Raw genomic sequence first — 21,347 nt, forward strand, 5'->3', positions numbered from 1 at the left:
GTTAACTTTTGTATTCTCAAGGACATGACAGGGGTCAATAAGTGGTCACGGACGGAGTAGAACGTGGGCGGAAGAAATGATAAGATCCCCCCCCCCCCCCCCCCCCCCCCCCCAATAGTACATCCTATCCGCCCTCCATCTACCTCCCCTCCCCTCTCCTTTGCTTCCCATGACAGCCGCCCTCCATCTTCATCCTCTCTCCTCTCCCTTGCTTCTCATGACAAGCGTGCTCTTGTCGGCTCGCAACATGTCAGGCTGTCGTCTGACGCAAGCATGTTTCTGCATCATCTCCCTTCTCCTTTGATACTCTGGTTCCTACTCTTTGCTCAGCAAGCTTTGCCCGCGGCGAGCGGCCCGGGCCCGGGCCCTGCCGGGGCCCGGGCGTTTCGAAATGAAGTGGCAGGGCACTCGGAGTTGTTGAGGATGTTTGATGAAATGCCGAAAGATTGAGTGGGGTGGGGTACTGCAGCCCTTGAGTGGAAGGGGCGCGCCTCGTGGAACTTCTCAGGACTCCACTATATGGACCCCCACCCGTCGATACAGAGGGTGGGGGTACACGATAGGCCTGTATCGAGCTGCAAAGGAAAAACTGAGCGAAAGGGGAACGGGGTACGGTAGGTGGTCTCAATCTTTATTAAGTTTTAATACTGTTGTTTATGTGGGGTTCATCAGGGTGGGGTCCTTGGTTAATTTTCTTGGAAAGTGGGTCGGTAGGGCTGAGGTGTGGGGTAGGTTGAGCGAAGAATGCTACTATGCAACGAGGGACCTAAAAGGCCTGGCAAAGAAAAAGGGGTGGGTGGGCTCGTACGTTACGGTAGGGTACTTTTCATTTCGACTATTATTATTTTTATTGTATAAAATCTGAAAGAAAAGTTCTATTTTTTTTCTCTGGAAAGTGAAATTAAAAACTTACTTATCTAAAATTTCTATACATTGAAACATTAAAAATGATGTATGATGATACCATCTCCGGTTGATGTATAATAATTGTCCGAAATATTAAAAATATATAACTGTTTGGGGCGCATGTCAGTGCTGTGTAACTGGTCTTGAACCCTTTAAAATCCTGGGGGCGGCTAGGGGTGGCACCATACTTTAAAACCAATTTTAAGATTGAAACCTCTGTACAAAAGTTGATCCCTACGACCTCCGGCTGCATGGGGTGGGTGTCTGTTCAAATCGATCGCTGTACGGGTGGGGTGGTGCGTTGTAATATGGTGGGTTGTGTTGCGTCAGCAGCAGGTCAAGGAGGAGGGTAGGGGCCCACCAGTATCAAGATCTCTAGGATCTGTTTTTTTTCTTCTGAATGCTGATGAGTAGAGGTAGTGCATTCACATATAATAGTAATAATGTGTGGGGGTGGGGTACAGACTCAGAAGGTTTGATGGGTTGTTGCCGGTCCAATTGACGAATGATGGTGGGTGGTAGGCTGTACTTGTCTGGTGGGGCTTCAAGGGTGGGTGGTGAATAAAAGGGAGGCAAGCAAGTGGTAGTAAAGAGATTGAAAAGTAGGGTTGAGGGGGTCCTACCCCCTGAACCTCAAATCGTGGGGTGAGAATGGATGGGTTGTTGGGGGCCAGTACATATAGGATTCTGGTGGGTGGGGTAACATGATGACTCCAGATACTAGGGGTAGTTTTCTTCAATTTGATGGGTGGGGTATATAGGGGCGTATACGAGGTGGGGTCATCTGCCAGTAATTTATCGGTGAGACCTCCCCGGATCCAAGCTCAAAGTTGGGGTGGTGGTCATTGGTGGGGCGGTTTTAACTGAGTAGGAAAACTAATGCGTCAGCTACAATAGAGTAGGGTACAAAAAATATATGCTTGCTGTGATTAGGGTGGGGTGAAATGAGAACGGGTGCATCACACACAAAATGTTTATTCCGAGAGCAGGTGGTATCAACAGGGGGAGGGTGTAATTCTCTAATGGGTGGGTCCACTACCCGCACATACAAATTCGATGGTGTTGGGGTAGGTGGTATTTTAATTTTTTGGGGTGGCAAAAGCTTGACTCGTGTGTGGGGTGGAAGGGTGATCTACACGTTCATCGTTGGCAAGCAAACCCAACGAAGCAACGGGAGCAGAAACTATAGATTGCCGATTGGGTCTCTAGATTTTCATCTGAGATTTTAATGGACTACCCTTACCCCTTCATAATATATACAAATATTATGATAACTGAATTTTACATGAATAAACAAACATTTTGTGCTCAAATGCATACCTCATGGAAAAACTTGGTCCTGATATTTCAAATAAATACGAGAGTTTTCCTTTAGTTAAGGCTATGGTCCCATACCAACTGTCCAGATTCAAGAGGAGATACCCCGCCGGAAATGCTACTGGGACCACTCGACACTCCCGCCCACCGCGCCGCCACAAACCATGGCCGCGGCGACATGAAAAGCTCCTTCTATCCTTGACGCCCCCTACATGTACACGATTTCTTACCTTCTGCTTCCAGTTTCTCCTCTTGAATTCGCACATTTACATTGTTGTGGCCTCCGCTGCTTGCCAGCCACTTCCTATCACATAGCTTTACATCTAACCCGATACACCTGGAACTCGCCCCTCCACTTGTGGGATGTTGTTCACAGTTGAATAATTGACACCAACTCTGCCCCCCCTTCACTCTTTCCTTTCATGTAACAAAGATCTGATCCCAGCAGCGACATGTTGTTGTGAAGTAGAGTATCCTTGATTTAGTGTGCACAGAGTCTAAGATTCAAACTCAAGTTGCAATTTGATATTGAACCATTGGACCTCGGAGACTTGGTAGGATGTTAGAATTTCGAGTTTATTTATACCATCTTGTATTCCAGCTTGTGAAGCTGGCATCAAAGATAGAATGCTGGGGTCTTGCAAGAAGCCCTTTACAGCCTCTGATGCGAGTTCGTAACTGCGCAATCCTCATGTTCCCCGTGTCTGTGAATTTTTCCTGTGGAAACTTTATAGGCCACTGATTATCTTTGCGCCATTGCAGTGCAAATACGAGTGAAGTAGACAAGGGGCAATGCCGCCTAAGCTTCATGCCGCGCAGCAAGCTCAAGTAGCGCAACAAGCAGTGAAGCAGGCTCAGGCGCAAGCTCAGGCGCAAGCACATGCTCAGGCTCAAGCACATGCTCAGGCTCAAGCACATGCTCATGCCCAGGCTCAAGCACATGCCCAGGCTCAAGCTCATGCCCAGGCACAAGGGCAGTCGACAACACAATCTCCAGCTTCTGGCCAACAGAACCAGCAACAGGTTTCATAACAAGACTAACACTCGCTTTCTTGACCTGTTTGACATTTATTAGGACCAATCCATCATAGGCAATATTTCTAACCGTTTGAATGCATCCAACGAGGCAGTTTGGCTGAGGATTGGTTCGATGTTTTTACACTCACGTTTCACCACTAATTTCATGTCTTGACTTCAGGCTTGGTTTCTGATTTGATGGAAGAAAATGATAAAGCCATAACAGCATTTGAGTGCGCACTGAGACATAATCCTTACAATCTGCAAGCTCTCACAGCCGTAGCACAGGTTCGAAATGAAAGACTATGGTTTCGTAAAAGGCACTAAATATGCCCTAAAGGTTTACAGGAAGAAAGAAAATTGGGCCAAAGCAATAGAATATTTACAGGTAACATTCTGAATCGAAAATAAGGCTTGGTGATGTTGTTTCAAGCGAGCTGTGAAAGCTGATCCTGTCAATGGAGAGTTTTGGGCCATGCTCGCTTACACCTATCTGCTCAGGCATTTCTCGAATGCCATCATTATGCCCTGTTTAATTGTTTTTCAGTGATGACCTCCAGAATGCTTACACATCATACCAACACGCTTTGTTTCATTTGCCCAATCCAAAGGACTCACAGGTTCGAAATACTTGTGTTTTCCATCACTTCAATTTTGATTTTCAACGGTGAGAGTTTGTCACAGGTGTGGTATGGTATTGGAATGCTATATGAAAGATGCGGATCATATGAGCATGCCGAAGAGGTGAAGGTTTTACTGGTTTGAAGAGAATCATGTGACATCTACATCAGGCTTTCACTGGAGTGCTCAAAATGGATCCCAACTCAGACAAGAAGACAGAGATTCTTTTTCGTCTTGGCACTATCTACAAGCAAACACAAAAGTATCCTCAGGTACCTATCCTGTCCCGTCTCAATTCTTACAGTCTGGTTGATAATTGATGGTTTCATTCAGTCGCTGGAGTGCTTTTCCTGCATCGTCACATGTCCACCTGCTCCGCGCACAGCAGCAGATGTTTGGCTGCAAATAGGACACATTTATGAGCTGCAACAGCAATATGACAAAGCCATGGAAGCATACCAGGTATCTTGTTGTGATAACATTTCGTACAGGTGTACATTGTGATGGCACACTGATTAGAACGGAATGAATGACAACGCGAACCATCCCAAACTTCTTCAGCATGTTGCTTGGCTCCGATTGTTAGATTCCCCCTTCCAGGTGATTTCTCTCCAGTTCAAATGTAGAGTCTGTGTAACTTTCTGCTAGAGTGTACAAACTGCCATCACGCTTTTGACAAAAGCAACAGAGCTAGATCCCAACGATGCTCAGGTATTTGTGCTGATACCTTAGAAGTCTGCAAGCTTATACAGTGGATTATAGAGCTGGTATATTCTTGGAAGGTGCCAAGTGGGCATAAGGGATTATAACAAAGCGCACTTTGCGTATCAACAAGCCGTGTATCGTGACGAAAGGAATCCAACTCTATGGTGCAGTATTGGCATCCTCTACTTCAAAATTGGACAGTACAAAGAGGCTTTGGATGCATACAGCAAAGCGATCCGCTTCAACCCATATATGAGTGCAGTGTGGTACAATCTTGGGACTCTGTACGAGTCATGCAAACAACCTCCAGATGCCAAGGATGCATATCAGCATGCTTTGGAGCTTGACCAGGATAGTCCTTATATTCGGGAAAGATTGCATCGGCTTCAGCTGGCAGATACGTCCCAAATCAAATTGGAAGACATGCAATCTCTCCCTGCTGTTCTTGAACCGGTGCCAATCAAAGCATTGGAGAATGCATTGCCTTCACTAGCAGGCGTCGCATCTCAGGCAGTCGCAGCGCATACAAAATCGATAGAGACGAATCCAGCAACAGCAGTTAGTGCAGCGGCTGCTATGTCATCTCTTACAGGGCAGCTCGATCTTTCGAGGTTCCAAACTACTTCAGGGGTTGTCAATGCCTTGACGGGTAACAAATCCAACGAGGTAGCTGAAGTTGCTCGTAAAATGGCAGCTGAGCCACTGAATCTGTTGAATTTAAACAATGCGGCGTCAAAGAATTCACTATCGTTGGTGGGCGGGGCTTCTTCAATATTGAACACCAGCAATGTGTCGACATCTTCGATATCATCAAATGTTTTCAATATCCCTGCTCGCAACAGCTCGACTCCGAACAAAATGGATATTGATGATCAACCTTCAGCTGAAGGTTCCAAAATCGATACGAACCAGACAGATAAAAGCAAAGAACAGGACAAAAAGATAGATGATTCAAAAAAAGTCACATCTGCAACAGACCAGAAGGCAAAAGACTCAGCCAACGGCCAAGAAAGTGAGGACAAGAGCACAACTGTAAATGACACAGATAAGGACAGCGGGCCCAAGAATGAGGACGCTCAAAAGCAAAACACAAGTACCTCTCCTGACGAGCAAAAGCAGCAATCAGAGTCTGAGGCAGTTTCGAAGTCAAAAGATGATTCGGAGAAACAATCGTCTAACAAGACAGACAAGGATGACAAAATGGATGTCTCAAAAGTTGCCAGTGAAGGAGTGGAGAATCACAAGGAGCCTTCCACAGATATTCCAAACCAGAAACCAAATGCAGGTGTGGACTCGAAGGGGGAGCTTGAAGAATCTGCTGTTGCCGAGAAAGCTGGAATCTCCAAATCAAGCAGTTCTGAACCTGAAAAAGCCGCTGCGGAAACAGATGAACAAAAATCATCTGTTGAATCAAGCAAGCCAGTTTCAGAAGATAAACAACCTCTGTCAACTTCAAACAAATCATCTGAAGATGACTCCAAAGAAAGTTCGTCCGTAAATGGACATACGGCCGAAGAGGGAAAGGAGGAGGACAAACTTGGGGAATCGGATGAAAAGATGCTCAAGGAAAAGCAGGGCGAGAAAGAAATGGCCGTTGAAACATCAGATCCAGAGACTCAAGAAAAGGGGAAGGACGTTTCATCATCTGATGAGGGAAAGCCGGCAGAGCAATCGTTGACACACAGCTCGGAAGGTGCTCAAGACCACCCATCAGTCAGAGACCGGTATGTGAATGTTTTGCGTGCCACCCAGACTGGTCTTAACTGCTCATTAGACGGGCTGAAGAAGTTGACAAGAAAGCCGAAAGCGCAAAGGCTGAGGTGACTGATTGATGTCGAGATATGAATGAATGTAATACTAGATGCAGGAGTTGCAAGAAGACAAGGCGAATGTGGAGCAGCAAGACGCTAAGGATCAGGACCGGAAACGAAAAGCGAATGCGGATGAGCCGGTGAATTGTCAAATGGCGGTATGTGAAGAATTGACTGCCTGCTAGGAGGATGGGGAAACCTCTGAGGACAAACGTCGCAAGACTGACCAGGATGAAGTGACGGAGGATGGCAAGAAGGATGACAAGGCGGAAGATGCTGAGGTAACACATCGCAATCACGTTGTATGAGTTGTGATGGTCTGTTGCAGAAGAAATCTGCGAAAGAATCAGGAGACGAGAGTTCAAAGTGATGCTGCGAGGGAAAACAGCGAAAATGCGGGGGAAGAGGCAGGGGGTAAAGTCGTCAGGTGTTGCTTGGCTTTTGTCGATAAACTTAAGGACATCCTACGATCGTCACTTGTCTTGCGCCTTTTCCCCATTGATGGTTCTCAGCAGCTTAATCGTGATGTGCCCATGGCCTGAGTTGCCTGCGACTGCGTTATCATGGCAAGACGAGGAGGTTGAAATCTTACCGAGACTTCGCGATGCCTGATCTACCTTGGGATGTATATAGCTTCCTCCTCCGCCTCCTCCCGCAGAACTGCGATAGCCTCCACCCCCTCCACTGTATCCACCTCCTCCACTCCCGCCATATCCCGCGCAGGCTCCGCCTCCTCCAAAACCCCCTGTGTCACCTACCAACGCAATCATGGTAACGAGGTCTAAAGAGAGACGTAACCTCCTCCCTGGCCTCCGTTCTTGAAGCTCCTGGCGCCTTCCGCTGAGTCTTCGATCCATCCTGCCCCTCCTGCTTGCAAGTCAAATCCGAGAATGGCGACTGGCCGGTTACCAGAAACGTAGTAACCGCTTCCTCCTCCTCCTCCTTCCCGTCCTCCTGATCCACCAGAGATTCCTGGCAGCATCACTCACTACCAACGTCATCCTCGCTCTTCGTGGCTCTCATTCTTGACTTCTCTCTGCTCTCTTTCTCTTACCTCCTCCACGGTCTCCGTCCTCCGTTAAACTTGCGTCCGTGCCATCCCCTTGCTCACCTGCCCCTCCTCCACCCCCAGCGGCAAACAGCAGATCATCGCCGAGCACTACGAACGAGCCTCCTCCACCCCCAGACGCTCGGCCGTTCAACTTGGACCTGACCATGCACATGTGACATTATTCGCTCAGTGAAGAGACTTACTTTCCACCTACAAGAATGTGTAGGAGCGACGATCCTTTCAGCTGGAGCCTCCCCGACAGGATCGCTCCGCGCCCTCCCTTGTATGACTCCGTGTCCTCGGCTTGCGCTCCTTGTACCAGGAAGAAGAATTCTCCATCGACTGGAGGGAGTTGGACGCTGACGATCTTTCCTACTCCCACGTCAACGGTTTTTTGTCGCTCACTTGTTTTGACCGGTGAAACACAAGTCCGTCTCCCACTTCACCCCCTCGAAATTCGTACATGCATCCAGCTCGGCACCTGCTCCTTGTCAGCCAGAGAGGTCAAAGTCAAGAGGTCACCTGTGAAATTTGTGCCGGAGATTGAAGCAGAGGAGAAGTCAGCTCCAGCCAAGTTTGCTCCCTGGTCATCTCGTGAGCTCTGAGGATCGAGAGCCAAAGGCTTCACTTGGAATGAGCAGCCGTCGAGCTCCGCCTTTCGGAAGCAAGCGGATGAGAGGTTACAGCTGAGTGATGTTAGTGTGGGGAGAGGAGAAGAGAAGGGAAAAGTTTGAAGTCAGCAGTGTGGTGCTCGACGGGAAGGAGAGGCTCTTCACCGATCGAATCGAATGCCCTTGAGGTCAAGATTGTGCAGGTCAGTCTGCGTGCTGTCAGGAAGCGTTCAGAGGCTCCGTCTCTCACCTTGGGCAATTTCAACCCAGCAAGGCGCATTCCGGAGGCGCTGCCTTTAGCGAGAATCCGAATGAAGTCAAGCCTGAGCTTCATTGTCAGACAAGATCAAGACAGAGGGACGGGAGGCTTCCTGGACAGGTCCGCCCCGGATCCAAACTTGCTGTTCTCGACTTTGACGTGTACGTCTGAGAGTTTCGACTTGCGAGCTGTTAGACAAGAAGCGGTGGAGCAACTCACCTCGAGAGACTGGACTTTGCCCTCCATTTCTCTCAACTTATCTGACATGCCAGAGAAAGACTGCGACACGTTAACCTCAAGCCTGGTAGTCTGCTTAGTCAGCAGGCAGACCAGGTTCACTCATCTGACTGGGTGAGGGCAACTAGTAGGTCGCGTTCCTGCGGCTGCTCCCCGACCTTTTCTTCAAGCTGCTTGAGCCCCAAGTACTTTGCCTCTGCGATGAGCGCCTGACATGCAAGTCACACGCGCTCGAGACTGCAAGGGGGCTGCACTTGTCGATGGCACTGGGGGACATGATACAAGGTGCCGTCTCTGAGAAAGTCGAGAACATGCGTGTAAACTATCTTGATGTCAATCACGTCGCACCTTCCTCTCCTTGCACCTGCTCCATTTCTATCCAAGGAAATACTGCCATGCAGGACATGCACACTGAATTGCTGCTGCGCCTGCTGTGCATGGAGAGTTTTGCAGACTTGAAGCAGAACCTGAGAGAGTTCAGAGCAACTCCTCGCCAAGTCTCACTAGCTCACTCACCTGCGACCCTTGTCTTGCTCCCTTCAGCAGTGTCGCAGCTGTCGTGTCAAATTTGACGCCGCCAACGTTGAGGCTCACGACGAGCCGCTCGTCAAGGGGGGGAAGTTGGGTAGCTTGTGCTGGAGCAAGGCCATCAGCCCAATACGAGTGCGAGGCGCTTACCAGTCATGTAAACGATTTATGCGCTCAATCTGGTCAACTCGATCAGACTTATGCCAGCAAGAAGTGCCTTCGTAACAGAAGTTGCGTCAGTCTTATGTTATCCCCAAGCTTATCACTGAAGCCTTTTCCTGAATCCTCAATACCCAAGCAAGTAGAATGCAACCATTCAAGGGTTGAAATCAATTCATCAGCAGTCACTCTCGACCTCCTTGACTCTCGCTTCCTCCGTCTTTCCATCAACCTCCTCAACCTCCTCAACTTCCTTCCTCCTTCCCCTCGCAAGCCATTTTCTGTCCTACTACGCCTTGTGAGTGGTTCTTGTGTTTCCTCGCTCAATCGGTCACCCCCACCATCATTTTCATGGTAAAACAAACCCCTCCATGCCCGTACCCCAAATAACTAGTCAAACTTTGACAAACAGCAGGCGAAGAATTACTGAGAAATGCGACAAGCAAGCCTAGTGAGCATTGATCTGTTACTAACATGATAACATGACACTAACATGATGACACATATGGAGATGGCGAAGACTGAGAATATGATGATGACAAAGAAGATATCATCACAGGAAGAGCAAAACATTTAATGTGGACTGCAACTTCAATCACGCAGGCGATGGAGATGAAAATGATAGTGACCAAGAGGAGGAAGAGAAGGAAGAGTAGAAGGAAAGAGATGACGATAGAGTTGATTAGATGGTACTGATGATCGGAAAATGATGGTAGTTATAGTAATGGTGATGGTGATGGTGATGGTGATGATTATGGTCGTTGTGATGATGATGATGATGATGATGATCATCATGATGATGATCATCATCATCATGATAATGACATTCTAAATACGGTTGATGTGGTGGGATCGTTGGTGAGGCTTATGATGGTCATGAAGGCAATGGAAATGTTGAAAAAGCACAAGGAAGTGGAGTGGTAGTGACAGTGACTGGATGGGGGATGATGATACAGTTTATCATCTTTACTCTCTCGTGATTTCTTGCTAATTGTGTACATTTGGTAAACCTCAGTTGTCTTGCCTCTTATTTGCCATGGCCCGGAGCTGGTTCTAACCAGGCAGGCGAGAGCGATCACCTGCAGCTGGTGGACGTAGACGAGATGATAGGAAGCCTGGTGAGAGCGACGGCAGAGGAGGTGCCTGGCCTTAATGAGCCAATGGTTTAACTAGACAAGAAGCAACAGAAGAAGGGTATAGGGTGTAGGTCTGAATGAAACGTCGAACAAAGGTGGGGTGTGCACAAGGAGCGATTTGTTGGATCATCATCATCGGGGGATGCGTTGTGATTGTGAGGCAGCCTGAGCCAAGTTTGGAGGAGTAACCTATTAGTCGGAGGCAGAGTCAAGAGGAGCATCGAACTCGAAGGAGAGACTAGGTCACAGGTAGACTTCCAACCTATCTGAGGCCCAGGCATATTCCCACACGTGCTAACTACTCTAGATAGACTAGGTGTCGTTGAGAAGCGAGCATGTATCATGCTGAATAACTCACTCAGCTCTGAGAAACTCAATTGCTGCTGCTGCTGCTGTTGCTGCCAACTCAATTGTATCCAGCTACCTTACACAAACGGCACGATATCTCGAATGCGTGCGACAAAGGCTTGTCTTGTCCAGAAGCTTTGAGATGCCATCTTGACATTGTGCACCATTGCATTCCTGATAGAACGAATAAGAGAAACAGAGATGGAAAGCAAGCAAGCATAGTAAGTTACCTGTTTTCTGATGTGCATTCTTCTCCGCTGCAAACTGTATCCTTGAGATTCTTGACAAAACTGGTCTGCAGTACGAAGATCGCATGTCTGCAATCAACTCTTTCTCCTGCGAATTCAAATTCGGAATTCTCAAACGCGTCCTCGAGGTTGTAGAGGCTCTCGAAAGGAGCGCGATCCGCTTCGTGCAAGACGACAACACACCTGGGATGCTGAAGCAAGTGCTTGAAGACCGCTTCCCGAACGTCATCCCAGTCAGTCAAGTTTCTTCCTAGATGCAGAACAGCTGGATAAGGATGTCCAAGCACGAAGTCAATGACAACACTCTCCATCTTGCTGTATTCTGCTGGGTTGCCAGCGAAATGCAGCACAAGTGCTTTCTCCACAACATTTGACTGCATCTTTCGGACATTTCGATCCAGAACTTCAGTCATGATTGCTTTTGCGACTGCTTGATGACCCGGAAACACCTTCTCCAGCATCGCCTGCAAGTTAGCTCGGCTCTTCTTCCTGTCATCCAAGCCACTGGACATGTGCCGAGACATTCTCTTCGAACCTCCTGAATGTCCATCATCGTTGAGATGGGAATGGAAGTAGTAGCCTAGGAAGCCAATGACTAACAAAAGAGCGAGCGGTAATAGCATTGAGCTCTTTGTCGAAGAAAAGTCCACTTGCAGTTTCTCTGCATCTCGGTTACCTTGAATCGCGTGACTCTTTGCCCGTGCCTTCGTGTCCTTTGCATCGCGACTGGACCGCTTGTTGTCAAGTCTAGAAGGCCGTGGAGGCATGTCGTCCAATGGTGCAGAATCATCGCTGTTGGAGGAGCTTTGGCTCTTGTCATAAGCTTCATCTACCTTTGTTTGCCGGGTGATTCTTGTTGCTTTCCCCCTCGTTCTGACCCCATGCTCAATATCGGGGGCAGCTTCCTTTGATTTTTTTGGCATCAAAATCGTTTCTCGCACCTTGTTTTGAGCTCGTGTTTGTCCTGTTTCCTATCTCTTCTCTTCTCTTCCTGCTTTCACTTCCCCCGCAGCGACGTTCTTAGCATAACCTTGTTCAAAAAAATCCTTCCAACATGACGGTTACATCCTAACTCATGTCGGTTACATGTGACTGGGAAGATGCACTGGCACTGCACTCAGTGCCTGGCAAGTTGACCGTCCGACATCCGAAGTTCAAGACTCACTGACTCACTGACTCGGATGATGAGTCACGTGGCTCGAGAACTTCGGAATGACTCTCAGGTCGGACTTCAAAGGGCCCATATTCGCCATCGCCGATTGGGGATCATGCCAGTACATGCAGGGCCGCGAGCTTGCCAGCCGGTCCTCCCCGTCAAATCTGGTTTAAATCTGATTATACTGACGGCCCGGAGACTCGAGTCGCCGCGGCGAGAGGGTGAAGAGCTGTCACGAAGCCGCGTTATCCTAACAGTAGGACAGTTCAGGCCCTTGCATGGCTGTGGAGGTTGGATGCACATCTGAGAAGTGCAGTTGCGAGGAGGGCACCGCCGCAACACTCGGAAGAAGCCTGAGATGGAAGCCGCTTGATCGGAAGGAATGGCGCGGACGGCGTGGAGGCCCTACAAGCCCGGGGCCAGCACATGGTGTGTCGGATCGAACATGCATGGTGTTAGCATTCTTATCTAACAAGGTGTTAGTCTCCGTATCGCTCTCTTATATCATGGGATTTGCTTGGTTGAGGTGTCTACTACATGGCTGGTTACTGCTGTATATTCCTGCTTGCGTAGATAGACTTCAGTCATCGCTGCTCTCCGTGTGCTTGTTTGAAACGATTGCACCGAACTTCGAGCAGAGGTCCAGCTGAAGGTGGTTCAGGGCCGACTGCACTTGCCCGCTGGGGAAGGCTGGTACGAGTGGAGTCACCTGCGCTGCTTGCTGATAAGTTTTGTAACGCTTTCTGCGCTCCAGGCTTGCGACAATCGCTTTCATGCTCAGAGCAAAGTGCTTCAAACCATGGCTTGTCCGATTTCCTATTTCTCTGGTTGTCCTCGACACGTCTTGAGGGTCCTTCCAGAGGTCATAGACGTAGGAGCTGATTGACTGTTTCAGCTCGAAGACAGGCATTGACCTCGAGTCCAGACAGAGCCCCCGTCTAGTGGTGAAACAGAGCTCGCTTACCGTTGCGACATCCTCCAAAGAATCTCCTCTCCCAGCCATCGCAACGAAACGAGAGCGAAGTATCACATTTGACGAAAGGTCCAAAAGGAATGCCTGCTCTCCCTCTGCCTGCCAGCGCAACCCAGAGATGGGCAGCACGTTATCTTCTCCCAACTCCCCCTCGTTCTGCTTGGCAAACATTTTCCAATGGTCAATTGCGCTGGATGTTGTTCTCCTAGCTCGTTGTTGGAAGATTCTCGCAATCTCGGGATGAAGAGGTGGCAAGAGAACTTGCAGGTTCGGTCAGAGGAGTTACTAACTGTCAGCGGAAAGCTGTTACACCTTGCCTTGCTTCTTCTTTGGCGACATCTCAGAAAGATATTCAGCTTTCCATCGTGGAAACTCCAAGACAGAGATGAGATAGCAGAAGATTGCAACAAGATCCTCCTGCACGCCCTCCGAGCTGTGCTGGCGTCCCTCACAGATGGCTTCGAAAAGTCCAGAGAATAGGATGCTTCCAACAGCAAAGTTTGCCGGCTCGAGATGGTAGAGCCCTGCAACAATGCTTGCCAAGTCATTAGGCGCTGCTGTTGACGTGAGAAGTCCTGCAACATGAAGGTGCTCGGCCATGAACGTCCAAGCGAAAACATGCTGCTTGGTCATCAAGGTGGCTGCTTCAGCAGTCGAGGCAGTTGGACGCAGGGAGAGGAAGCGACCCTGCAGGCGCTGATCGATGGTTAAGAGCAAGTCGGCTTGAAGGACAAGGCTCTTGACCTGAGCGAAGGAATGCAAGGAGGATGCAGATGTCGCGCTCACTCACTCCCGCTCCCTGAGCAAAGGAGGTTGACGTGCTGCTTGCATCGAGATGAGGAGGAGCGAGCTGGAGGCTATGGGCGGGAAGCTAGAGGAGGCGGAGCACAGATTGCGCTGGAGACGCTGAGGCTGTATGGATTTCAGCTACGATATTGTTGTCAAATGGGAGGAATCGCTCGGAGGAGTGGAGCAACCAACACCGAATTATTCGATTCAAGAATTAAAACGTTCATCACGAATATTCTCACGTCTCAAGTGCACCACTATCTGCCACCTTGCACTGTTGACCATAGAATGGCATTGTCTGACTTCCAATCTCCACAATCATGAGCACCCTTTTGCGCAGGATCTTCTCCACCATCCTTTCATCTACAGAATCTTCGCCTTGCTTTCTCTTGTTTGTTGGTCGGCGGAACGTAGACGCGGTCCAGGTTTGTTTACCTTTCCTTTCAAGATGCAGCACCAGCCACTCGGTGCCATCATACCTCGAGTTCATAAAAATTTCAATGTTAAATGACATCTCGGCAACCATGAATACGTTGACGTCCAGGTTATGTGAAAGCAGACCTGTGATATAGTTGGACGACGTATTCTGCACAAGAGAATTGGCCGAACGATTCTTGAATTCTGCTCCTCCTCTCCACATGCTTGGGAAGGAAGCTGGCCCAGCGAAAGTACCGTCCCTGCCTTCCTTATCCTTGTTACGCGCGTAGGAGCCCAAGACTGCCGAAAGGGAATGCTCAATCTCGCTCTCCCTTACAGGGACCAGATTGCACATGCACGATGTCAGCATCTCAACGAAGCTTTCTTTGTTTGCAACAGAAGCAAGAATATCATCCACTTTCCTCTCGTCTTTCATACCGCAATGAAAAGCGAAGTTCTTCAAGAGATCCTGAGGGGGAGACCAGCTGCTGATCATTATAACTACTGCCCCAAACGACTCTAGCAGATTCCCATCTCGCTTGCACGCATCCCTGCTCAGAGAATCTTGCCCGATCCTCTGATCCAACTGAATCTTCTGCAAGACCTGAAGTGCTGATGCATGAGAGAAAGGATTGCCCCCTCCCACACAAGCAACTGTCGTGATTGGATCAAGAACTGCAGAAGTGAACCTCGATGTCAGCTCTGAAAGAAAAGTACCCTTCAGCGCAGGCTTCCCGTCCTTAAGTTCGAGTAGAACGGTTGCCTGCTCACTATTTCGGGGTGGCGGATCATTGCCCCATACATTCAAAAGAGCAAACCCCTGGGAGATGTGCAACTGAGAAAGAGGTTCACGCGCAGCAATCTGAAACATGCAGTAGATAGACTCTTGTCTCAATCTTGGTTTTGCCGTAGCGATCAACTGCCTCAGCCTTTCCGAGACACTTTGTATAAGCATGTGTGGTTTGGCTTCTTCTGACACTTGGCCAAGCTCGCCCAAGAAAAGGGAGCAAATCCATGGGTTTACGTGGTCCAGTAACTCGGGTACCTGTGCCTCTCCGAAAATCCTATTCATGACCTCTTCAGAAGCATCTGAGGGCAGGATATATGGAGGCAGCGAGCGATGTGTGAAGCAGTACATTCTTCGAACCTTATCCCGAGTGTATTGAGAGCTTTGGGAGACCTTGCCGAAATTCATGACCATTGTGTTCGTGCCCAACAGGATGCAGTTAATTCTTGAGTTGATCAATATTCTCCTCAACAGAACAATCTTCGCAATCACTGAGAATATGCACGTTTCTTCATGCTGAGGAGGAATCACCTCATCCACGAGTACCCAGCGTCGTCTTTTCCAATTCTGAGCGTCTTTTACAGATACCGGAGCCCAGGTAGTCTCCTCGGCCCACAGGAAGGCGAGGACCCCCAGCACATGCCATTTCCTTCCATCCGTAGCGAAATCAATTTCCAAAACATCCAAAGGAGCAGTCCCCTGAGATCCGGCATGACGCTTTGCCAACAAACAAAGATCGCACTCCATCGCTTTGTTCATCAGTTGCGTGATCTGTTGTACTGGATTGTAAATATCTTGCACTGCCTCTAGCCTCTGCGAAGGATTGAAGAGAAAATAGATGCTTACATCTGCATTCCGGACAAAAAAATCAACGGCGCTAAGTGACTTACCACACCCAGAGCAAGCCTCAATCATGCACAAGTAAGGATCTTGATCAAGTTTGGCCTTCTCAACTATTCGGTCTATCGGGTTCAAGCTGCTGAATTTCTCGCTGGGTCGCACCCGTGAGGATCCCGAATTCCATGCAAAGTCAAGAGAGGCGTGAATGATTTCCTTCAACTGTGTCAAAACCTCATTCAAATCGATGCTTTTGGCGATATTGTTCAAAACTAGCAATCAAATGAGAACAAAGCATTCGGGCTGGCGTAAAGACTCACCTGAAAGAAACTTTTCTTCTCCTCCATCTGATCGATGCGAAATCAGTGCATAAGATGCAATATTGTATTCTCTGGTGCAACGAGCAACATCATTCGGTCCTGCCTTTGCCAGCGACGCTTTCGCAGTTGCAACTGACAATTCGAGCTTTGCCTCCGTGCATCTATAATTAGCCTCCGCCTTCTTCTTCTCGTCTCCTTCGAGCCTGGCCAGTTCAAGCTCTGTATTCCTCACATCCACAAGAGCCTCCGCTTTCTTCGTGTCTAGTTCAAGCTCTGCATTCCTCACATCCACAAGAGCCTCCGCTTTCTTCTTTTCGTCTCCTTCGAGCCTGGCCAGTTCAAGCTCTGCATTCCTCACATCCACAAGAGCCTCCGCTTTCTTCTTTTCGTCTCCTTCGAGCCTGGCCAGTTCAAGCTCTGCATTCCTCACTTTCACAAGAGCCGTTGCTTCCCCCATCTTATCCCCTTTGATCCCGGCCAAGTCACACTCTTCCTGCCAGACCTGCTTACGTGCTTCCACCCTCTTCTTTTCGTCTCCTTCGAGCCTGGCAACAGCAAGCTTGGCAGACAAGAGCTTCATATTAGCCTCTGCTGTCCTTCTTATATCCCCGCTCAGCTCAGCCTGATCAAGCTCTGCTTCCCTCACCGCTACCAAATCCCGTGCTGCTTTCTTCTCCGCACCCTTGGTGAGAAGCTCCTGCCTTGCCTGTTCGGCAAGGCCTGATGTTTGTTCCATCGCTATCACCTACAAACCAAGAGAGGATGGTGAGATAGAGAGGATACCTGCGGGCAACTAATGATATTGGGTACACTTTTTCCGAACTCTCATCTTTTGGGTAAATTTTACAACTAATTTTAAGATATGAAAAGAACCGGTCATATTCCACTCTATACTACCCGTGTAAAACCAGCCGTTCCGTTTCACAAACAAGGGACCACCCGTCATCTTGACTAGAAGTGAAAGGGTGAAATAAAAATATTGTATAAAAAAGCTGACAACATACAAATACATATAAACATCCCAATACCTGATACCCAGTAGTAAAACTATACAGCACGAGTGGGTCAAAAACGGGGAGCAGATAGGGGTGGGCAACTTTATCCCACATCCCCTCATTGACCGGGCCCAGACCAACTTTCTGCCCACGGGGGAGGAACTCCAATAAAAGGGTCTTGTACCGGTATTTTTGTATGATATTTTGGGGGTACCTTTTCAGGAGGGGGTGGGTTAGTTTGCAGGAAATCGCATTGGCAGCAAGGCGGCGACCAGGTTTAAGGATGATTTACTCAGCCTGTGCAATGATGACAATCGTGAAACCACCATAGCCTTTCAGAAAATTGTAAAATCTATATCATGGTATCAATCATTTGAATGGCATCGTAGCAGTGTTTAATGTTTTCCACAATACGTATCTCTTTTTTTTCTACTTGCAGCCAGCAATGCTACGCAATCCCCGGAACCGTTGCATATTTCCTGTTAATCCTTCATCCCATTGCCCTGATTTAGCATGTACTCGCTTTCGATTGTTCTTCTGCGTACTATTGTGTGGCTCCACATCATTATCAGATCCATCCCGTGCATTGAAAGCTTCACGGTCGTGCGGTTTGCTCAGGACAATTCGCTTCTTCGAATGCTCGTATACAAAAGGCAGGTTTGGATCCACCTTTTTAGATAATTATATGCATGCCTGATTGAATTTTCTCAGAAAATCCTTCTTGTTCAGATGGCCGATCAAGGACCACAGATTCTCTACACTATCCGTGCAGAGAGTTCGTGAATTGAAGTCATAGTCTCTATCACCCAGCGTATGATTCTTATCCCTCACATACTGTTGTACTTGCAGATGAGTATCAATTGCAACTATGAAGCCTTCAAATGTTACAGATGATAGTCCCTTGACATGTTTTTGGCTGACACTGGTCCAGTCGATGCCTTCCAATAGCCATTTTCGACCCTCTTGAACGAGACGTATCCTCTCTGAAACTTTCAGCCCTCTTTCATCGAATGCTTTGTGCAGGCCAGACATAGCCTCTGCCATTCTTGCTGTCGCTTCATGTCCTTCTGCCTTTAGTAGACTGATGGCCTTGTCACTGAACATCTTCAGCATGATATCCACCGATTGTGGATCGGCGGTCCCGTCGACTTCCATCTGAGTCATCCAAGCAGGATTCTTCTTGGCGATATCACTGTAAGCTTTATGCCATATCTGGGCTTCCAAAGTAATCGTGTATAGTAGTTTACAATGAATTCAAATTCTCGAAGTGAGCAGTAGACCATTCTTCCATGCGAGAAAGAAGGTTTCGATTCTTCCTGTGAATGTTGCCAATACGTGTACGAAGTCGATTCAAGTGCTCATAAATGGCCTTTGTGCCTCCATGTGATTTGCCAGATGCTTGTTGTTCGAAAACCTGTGTGTAGTGCTGGAGAAAACATCTCGAAAATCCTTCTGATGTAGGCCCATAGACATCCCCGAGGACCTTTAGTTTGTTCTGGACTTCATACAAGGATACAGAACGAAGACTCCGCTTGAGGTAATGGGTCGCTGAAGCTAAAAGATTCTCGTCTTCACACTCCACAGATAAAGTTCAATGGCCATGGCATTGCAAGAAATCCAACAGCTTGAAAACCAAGGCATCATCCCATTGAGAGAGCAGGATCTGCTCAAGATCATTGCAATCCTTGTTTTTTTTCAACCTTGCAACACAAGTTGTGCACATAGACACACCATGCCACTTTCGAATGCTGGTCATTTCTCGTCGTCTGTGGCATGATGAGCATATTTTCTTCGCTGGAGGCCTCGGCCTGCCCATGGTGTGGGACAACATAGCTTTGCCCGCCAAAAATTTGATTTGAATTTTCTCGTGACACCCTGCCATGGCATGCAGCACCCCCTAAATCCCCCGCCATAGTGCCCCGAACGCTCTGCATGGAGGCGCGATGAGGAAAGGAGGGGGGGTATTTAACTAAATATTTGTACCAGTTAATTCCCACACTAGGGGTTGGCCCGTCTGTCAGAATCCTGCCGTACGGTATCGGCAATCTTGAATATCAAGTTGTATCGCTCTCTGGATTTTCTTGGTTGAGGTGTATACTACAGTCACTAGTAGCGTAAAACGTAGCTGGTTACTGCTGTTTATTCCCGCTTGAGCAGATAGAATTCAGTCATCGCTGCTCTGCGTTTGCATGTTTGAAAAGATTGCACCGAACTTCGAGCACAGGTCCAGCTGAAGGTGGTTCCGAAGTTCAGGGCCGTCCAGGCTTGCGACAATCGCTTTCATGCTCAGAGCAAAGTGCTTCAAACCATGGCTTGTCCGATTTCCTATTTCTCTGGTTGTCCTCGACACGTCTTGAGGGTCCTTCCAGAGGTCATAGACGTAGGAGCTGATTGACTGTTTCAGCTCGAAGACAGGCATTGACCTCGAGTCCAGACAGAGCCCCCGTCTAGTGGTGAAACAGAGCTCGCTTACCGTTGCGACATCCTCCAAAGAATCTCCTCTCCCAGCCATCGCAACGAAACGAGAGCGAAGTATCACATTTGACGAAAGGTCCAAAAGGAATGCCTGCTCTCCCTCTGCCTGCCAGCGCAACCCAGAGATGGGCAGCACGTTATCTTCTCCCAACTCCCCCTCGTTCTGCTTGGCAAACATTTTCCAATGGTCAATTGCGCTGGATGTTGTTCTCCTAGCTCGTTGTTGGAAGATTCTCGCAATCTCGGGATGAAGAGGTGGCAAGAGAACTTGCAGGTTCGGTCAGAGGAGTTACTAACTGTCAGCGGAAAGCTGTTACACCTTGCCTTGCTTCTTCTTTGGCGACATCTCAGAAAGATATTCAGCTTTCCATCGTGGAAACTCCAAGACAGAGATGAGATAGCAGAAGATTGCAACAAGATCCTCCTGCACGCCCTCCGAGCTGTGCTGGCGTCCCTCACAGATGGCTTCGAAAAGTCCAGAGAATAGGATGCTTCCAACAGCAAAGTTTGCCGGCTCGAGATGGTAGAGCCCTGCAACAATGCTTGCCAAGTCATTAGGCGCTGCTGTTGACGTGAGAAGTCCTGCAACATGAAGGTGCTCGGCCATGAACGTCCAAGCGAAAACATGCTGCTTGGTCATCAAGGTGGCTGCTTCAGCAGTCGAGGCAGTTGGACGCAGGGAGAGGAAGCGACCCTGCAGGCGCTGATCGATGGTTAAGAGCAAGTCGGCTTGAAGGACAAGGCTCTTGACCTGAGCGAAGGAATGCAAGGAGGATGCAGATGTCGCGCTCACTCACTCCCGCTCCCTGAGCAAAGGAGGTTGACGTGCTGCTTGCATCGAGATGAGGAGGAGCGAGCTGGAGGCTATGGGCGGGAAGCTAGAGGAGGCGGAGCACAGATTGCGCTGGAGACGCTGAGGCTGTATGGATTTCAGCTACGATATTGTTGTCAAGTGGGAGGAATCGCTCGGAGGAGTGGAGCAACCAACACCGAATTATTCGATTCAAGAATTAAAACGTTCATCACGAATATTCTCACGTCTCAAGTGCACCACTATCTGCCACCTTGCACTGTTGACCATAGAATGGCATTGTCTGACTTCCAATCTCCACAATCATGAGCACCCTTTTGCGCAGGATCTTCTCCACCATCCTTTCATCTACAGAATCTTCGCCTTGCTTTCTCTTGTTTGTTGGTCGGCGGAACGTAGACGCGGTCCAGGTTTGTTTACCTTTCCTTTCAAGATGCAGCACCAGCCACTCGGTGCCATCATACCTCGAGTTCATAAAAATTTCAATGTTAAATGACATCTCGGCAACCATGAATACGTTGACGTCCAGGTTATGTGAAAGCAGACCTGTGATATAGTTGGACGACGTATTCTGCACAAGAGAATTGGCCGAACGATTCTTGAATTCTGCTCCTCCTCTCCACATGCTTGGGAAGGAAGCTGGCCCAGCGAAAGTACCGTCCCTGCCTTCCTTATCCTTGTTACGCGCGTAGGAGCCCAAGACTGCCGAAAGGGAATGCTCAATCTCGCTCTCCCTTACAGGGACCAGATTGCACATGCACGATGTCAGCATCTCAACGAAGCTTTCTTTGTTTGCAACAGAAGCAAGAATATCATCCACTTTCCTCTCGTCT

General features: G+C 48.6%; 6 protein-coding genes across 6 annotated transcripts; 1 reads left to right on the forward strand and 5 right to left on the reverse strand.

Annotated features, from left to right (window-relative positions):
- Nucleotides 1–3,788: 3,788 nt before the first annotated feature.
- Nucleotides 3,789–4,953, forward strand: GUITHDRAFT_40001 (hypothetical protein; the record flags this gene model as incomplete). The annotated part of the gene is made up of 7 exons (XM_005823582.1): nucleotides 3,789–3,860; nucleotides 3,925–3,984; nucleotides 4,032–4,133; nucleotides 4,195–4,323; nucleotides 4,381–4,461; nucleotides 4,510–4,572; nucleotides 4,624–4,953. Coding segments are annotated over 7 exons (837 nt in total), but the record flags the coding sequence as incomplete, so codon positions are not given.
- Nucleotides 4,954–6,965: 2,012 nt separating this feature from the next.
- On the reverse strand, nucleotides 6,966–9,220 carry GUITHDRAFT_145612 (hypothetical protein; the record flags this gene model as incomplete). Its single annotated transcript, XM_005823583.1, has 14 exons — nucleotides 6,966–6,994; nucleotides 7,072–7,131; nucleotides 7,176–7,244; nucleotides 7,432–7,586; nucleotides 7,632–7,800; nucleotides 7,844–7,909; nucleotides 7,951–8,114; nucleotides 8,205–8,248; nucleotides 8,290–8,367; nucleotides 8,518–8,599; nucleotides 8,647–8,744; nucleotides 8,790–9,002; nucleotides 9,052–9,170; nucleotides 9,214–9,220. The coding sequence occupies 14 exons, from the start codon at nucleotides 9,218–9,220 to the stop codon at nucleotides 6,966–6,968; spliced, it is 1,353 nt and encodes a 450-aa protein (XP_005823640.1).
- A 1,563-nt stretch (nucleotides 9,221–10,783) lies between these two features.
- On the reverse strand, nucleotides 10,784–11,877 carry GUITHDRAFT_117204 (hypothetical protein; the record flags this gene model as incomplete). Its single annotated transcript, XM_005823584.1, has 2 exons — nucleotides 10,784–10,880; nucleotides 10,937–11,877. The coding sequence occupies 2 exons, from the start codon at nucleotides 11,875–11,877 to the stop codon at nucleotides 10,784–10,786; spliced, it is 1,038 nt and encodes a 345-aa protein (XP_005823641.1).
- Nucleotides 11,878–12,690: 813 nt separating this feature from the next.
- Nucleotides 12,691–13,716, reverse strand: GUITHDRAFT_145614 (hypothetical protein; the record flags this gene model as incomplete). The annotated part of the gene is made up of 3 exons (XM_005823585.1): nucleotides 12,691–12,996; nucleotides 13,075–13,182; nucleotides 13,396–13,716. The coding sequence occupies 3 exons, from the start codon at nucleotides 13,714–13,716 to the stop codon at nucleotides 12,691–12,693; spliced, it is 735 nt and encodes a 244-aa protein (XP_005823642.1).
- Nucleotides 13,717–16,192: 2,476 nt separating this feature from the next.
- Nucleotides 16,193–16,969, reverse strand: GUITHDRAFT_145615 (hypothetical protein; the record flags this gene model as incomplete). Its single annotated transcript, XM_005823586.1, has 1 exon — nucleotides 16,193–16,969. One exon carries the CDS (start codon nucleotides 16,967–16,969, stop codon nucleotides 16,193–16,195), a length of 777 nt encoding a protein of 258 aa, XP_005823643.1.
- Nucleotides 16,970–19,392: 2,423 nt separating this feature from the next.
- GUITHDRAFT_145616 (hypothetical protein) lies at nucleotides 19,393–20,343 on the reverse strand (the record flags this gene model as incomplete). Its single annotated transcript, XM_005823587.1, has 3 exons — nucleotides 19,393–19,623; nucleotides 19,702–19,809; nucleotides 20,023–20,343. The coding sequence occupies 3 exons, from the start codon at nucleotides 20,341–20,343 to the stop codon at nucleotides 19,393–19,395; spliced, it is 660 nt and encodes a 219-aa protein (XP_005823644.1).
- Nucleotides 20,344–21,347: the final 1,004 nt, after the last annotated feature.

The sequence above is a fragment of the Guillardia theta genome (assembly GCF_000315625.1).
Source record: "Guillardia theta CCMP2712 unplaced genomic scaffold GUITHscaffold_106, whole genome shotgun sequence".
Classification (NCBI taxonomy): Eukaryota; class Cryptophyceae; order Pyrenomonadales; family Geminigeraceae; genus Guillardia; species Guillardia theta.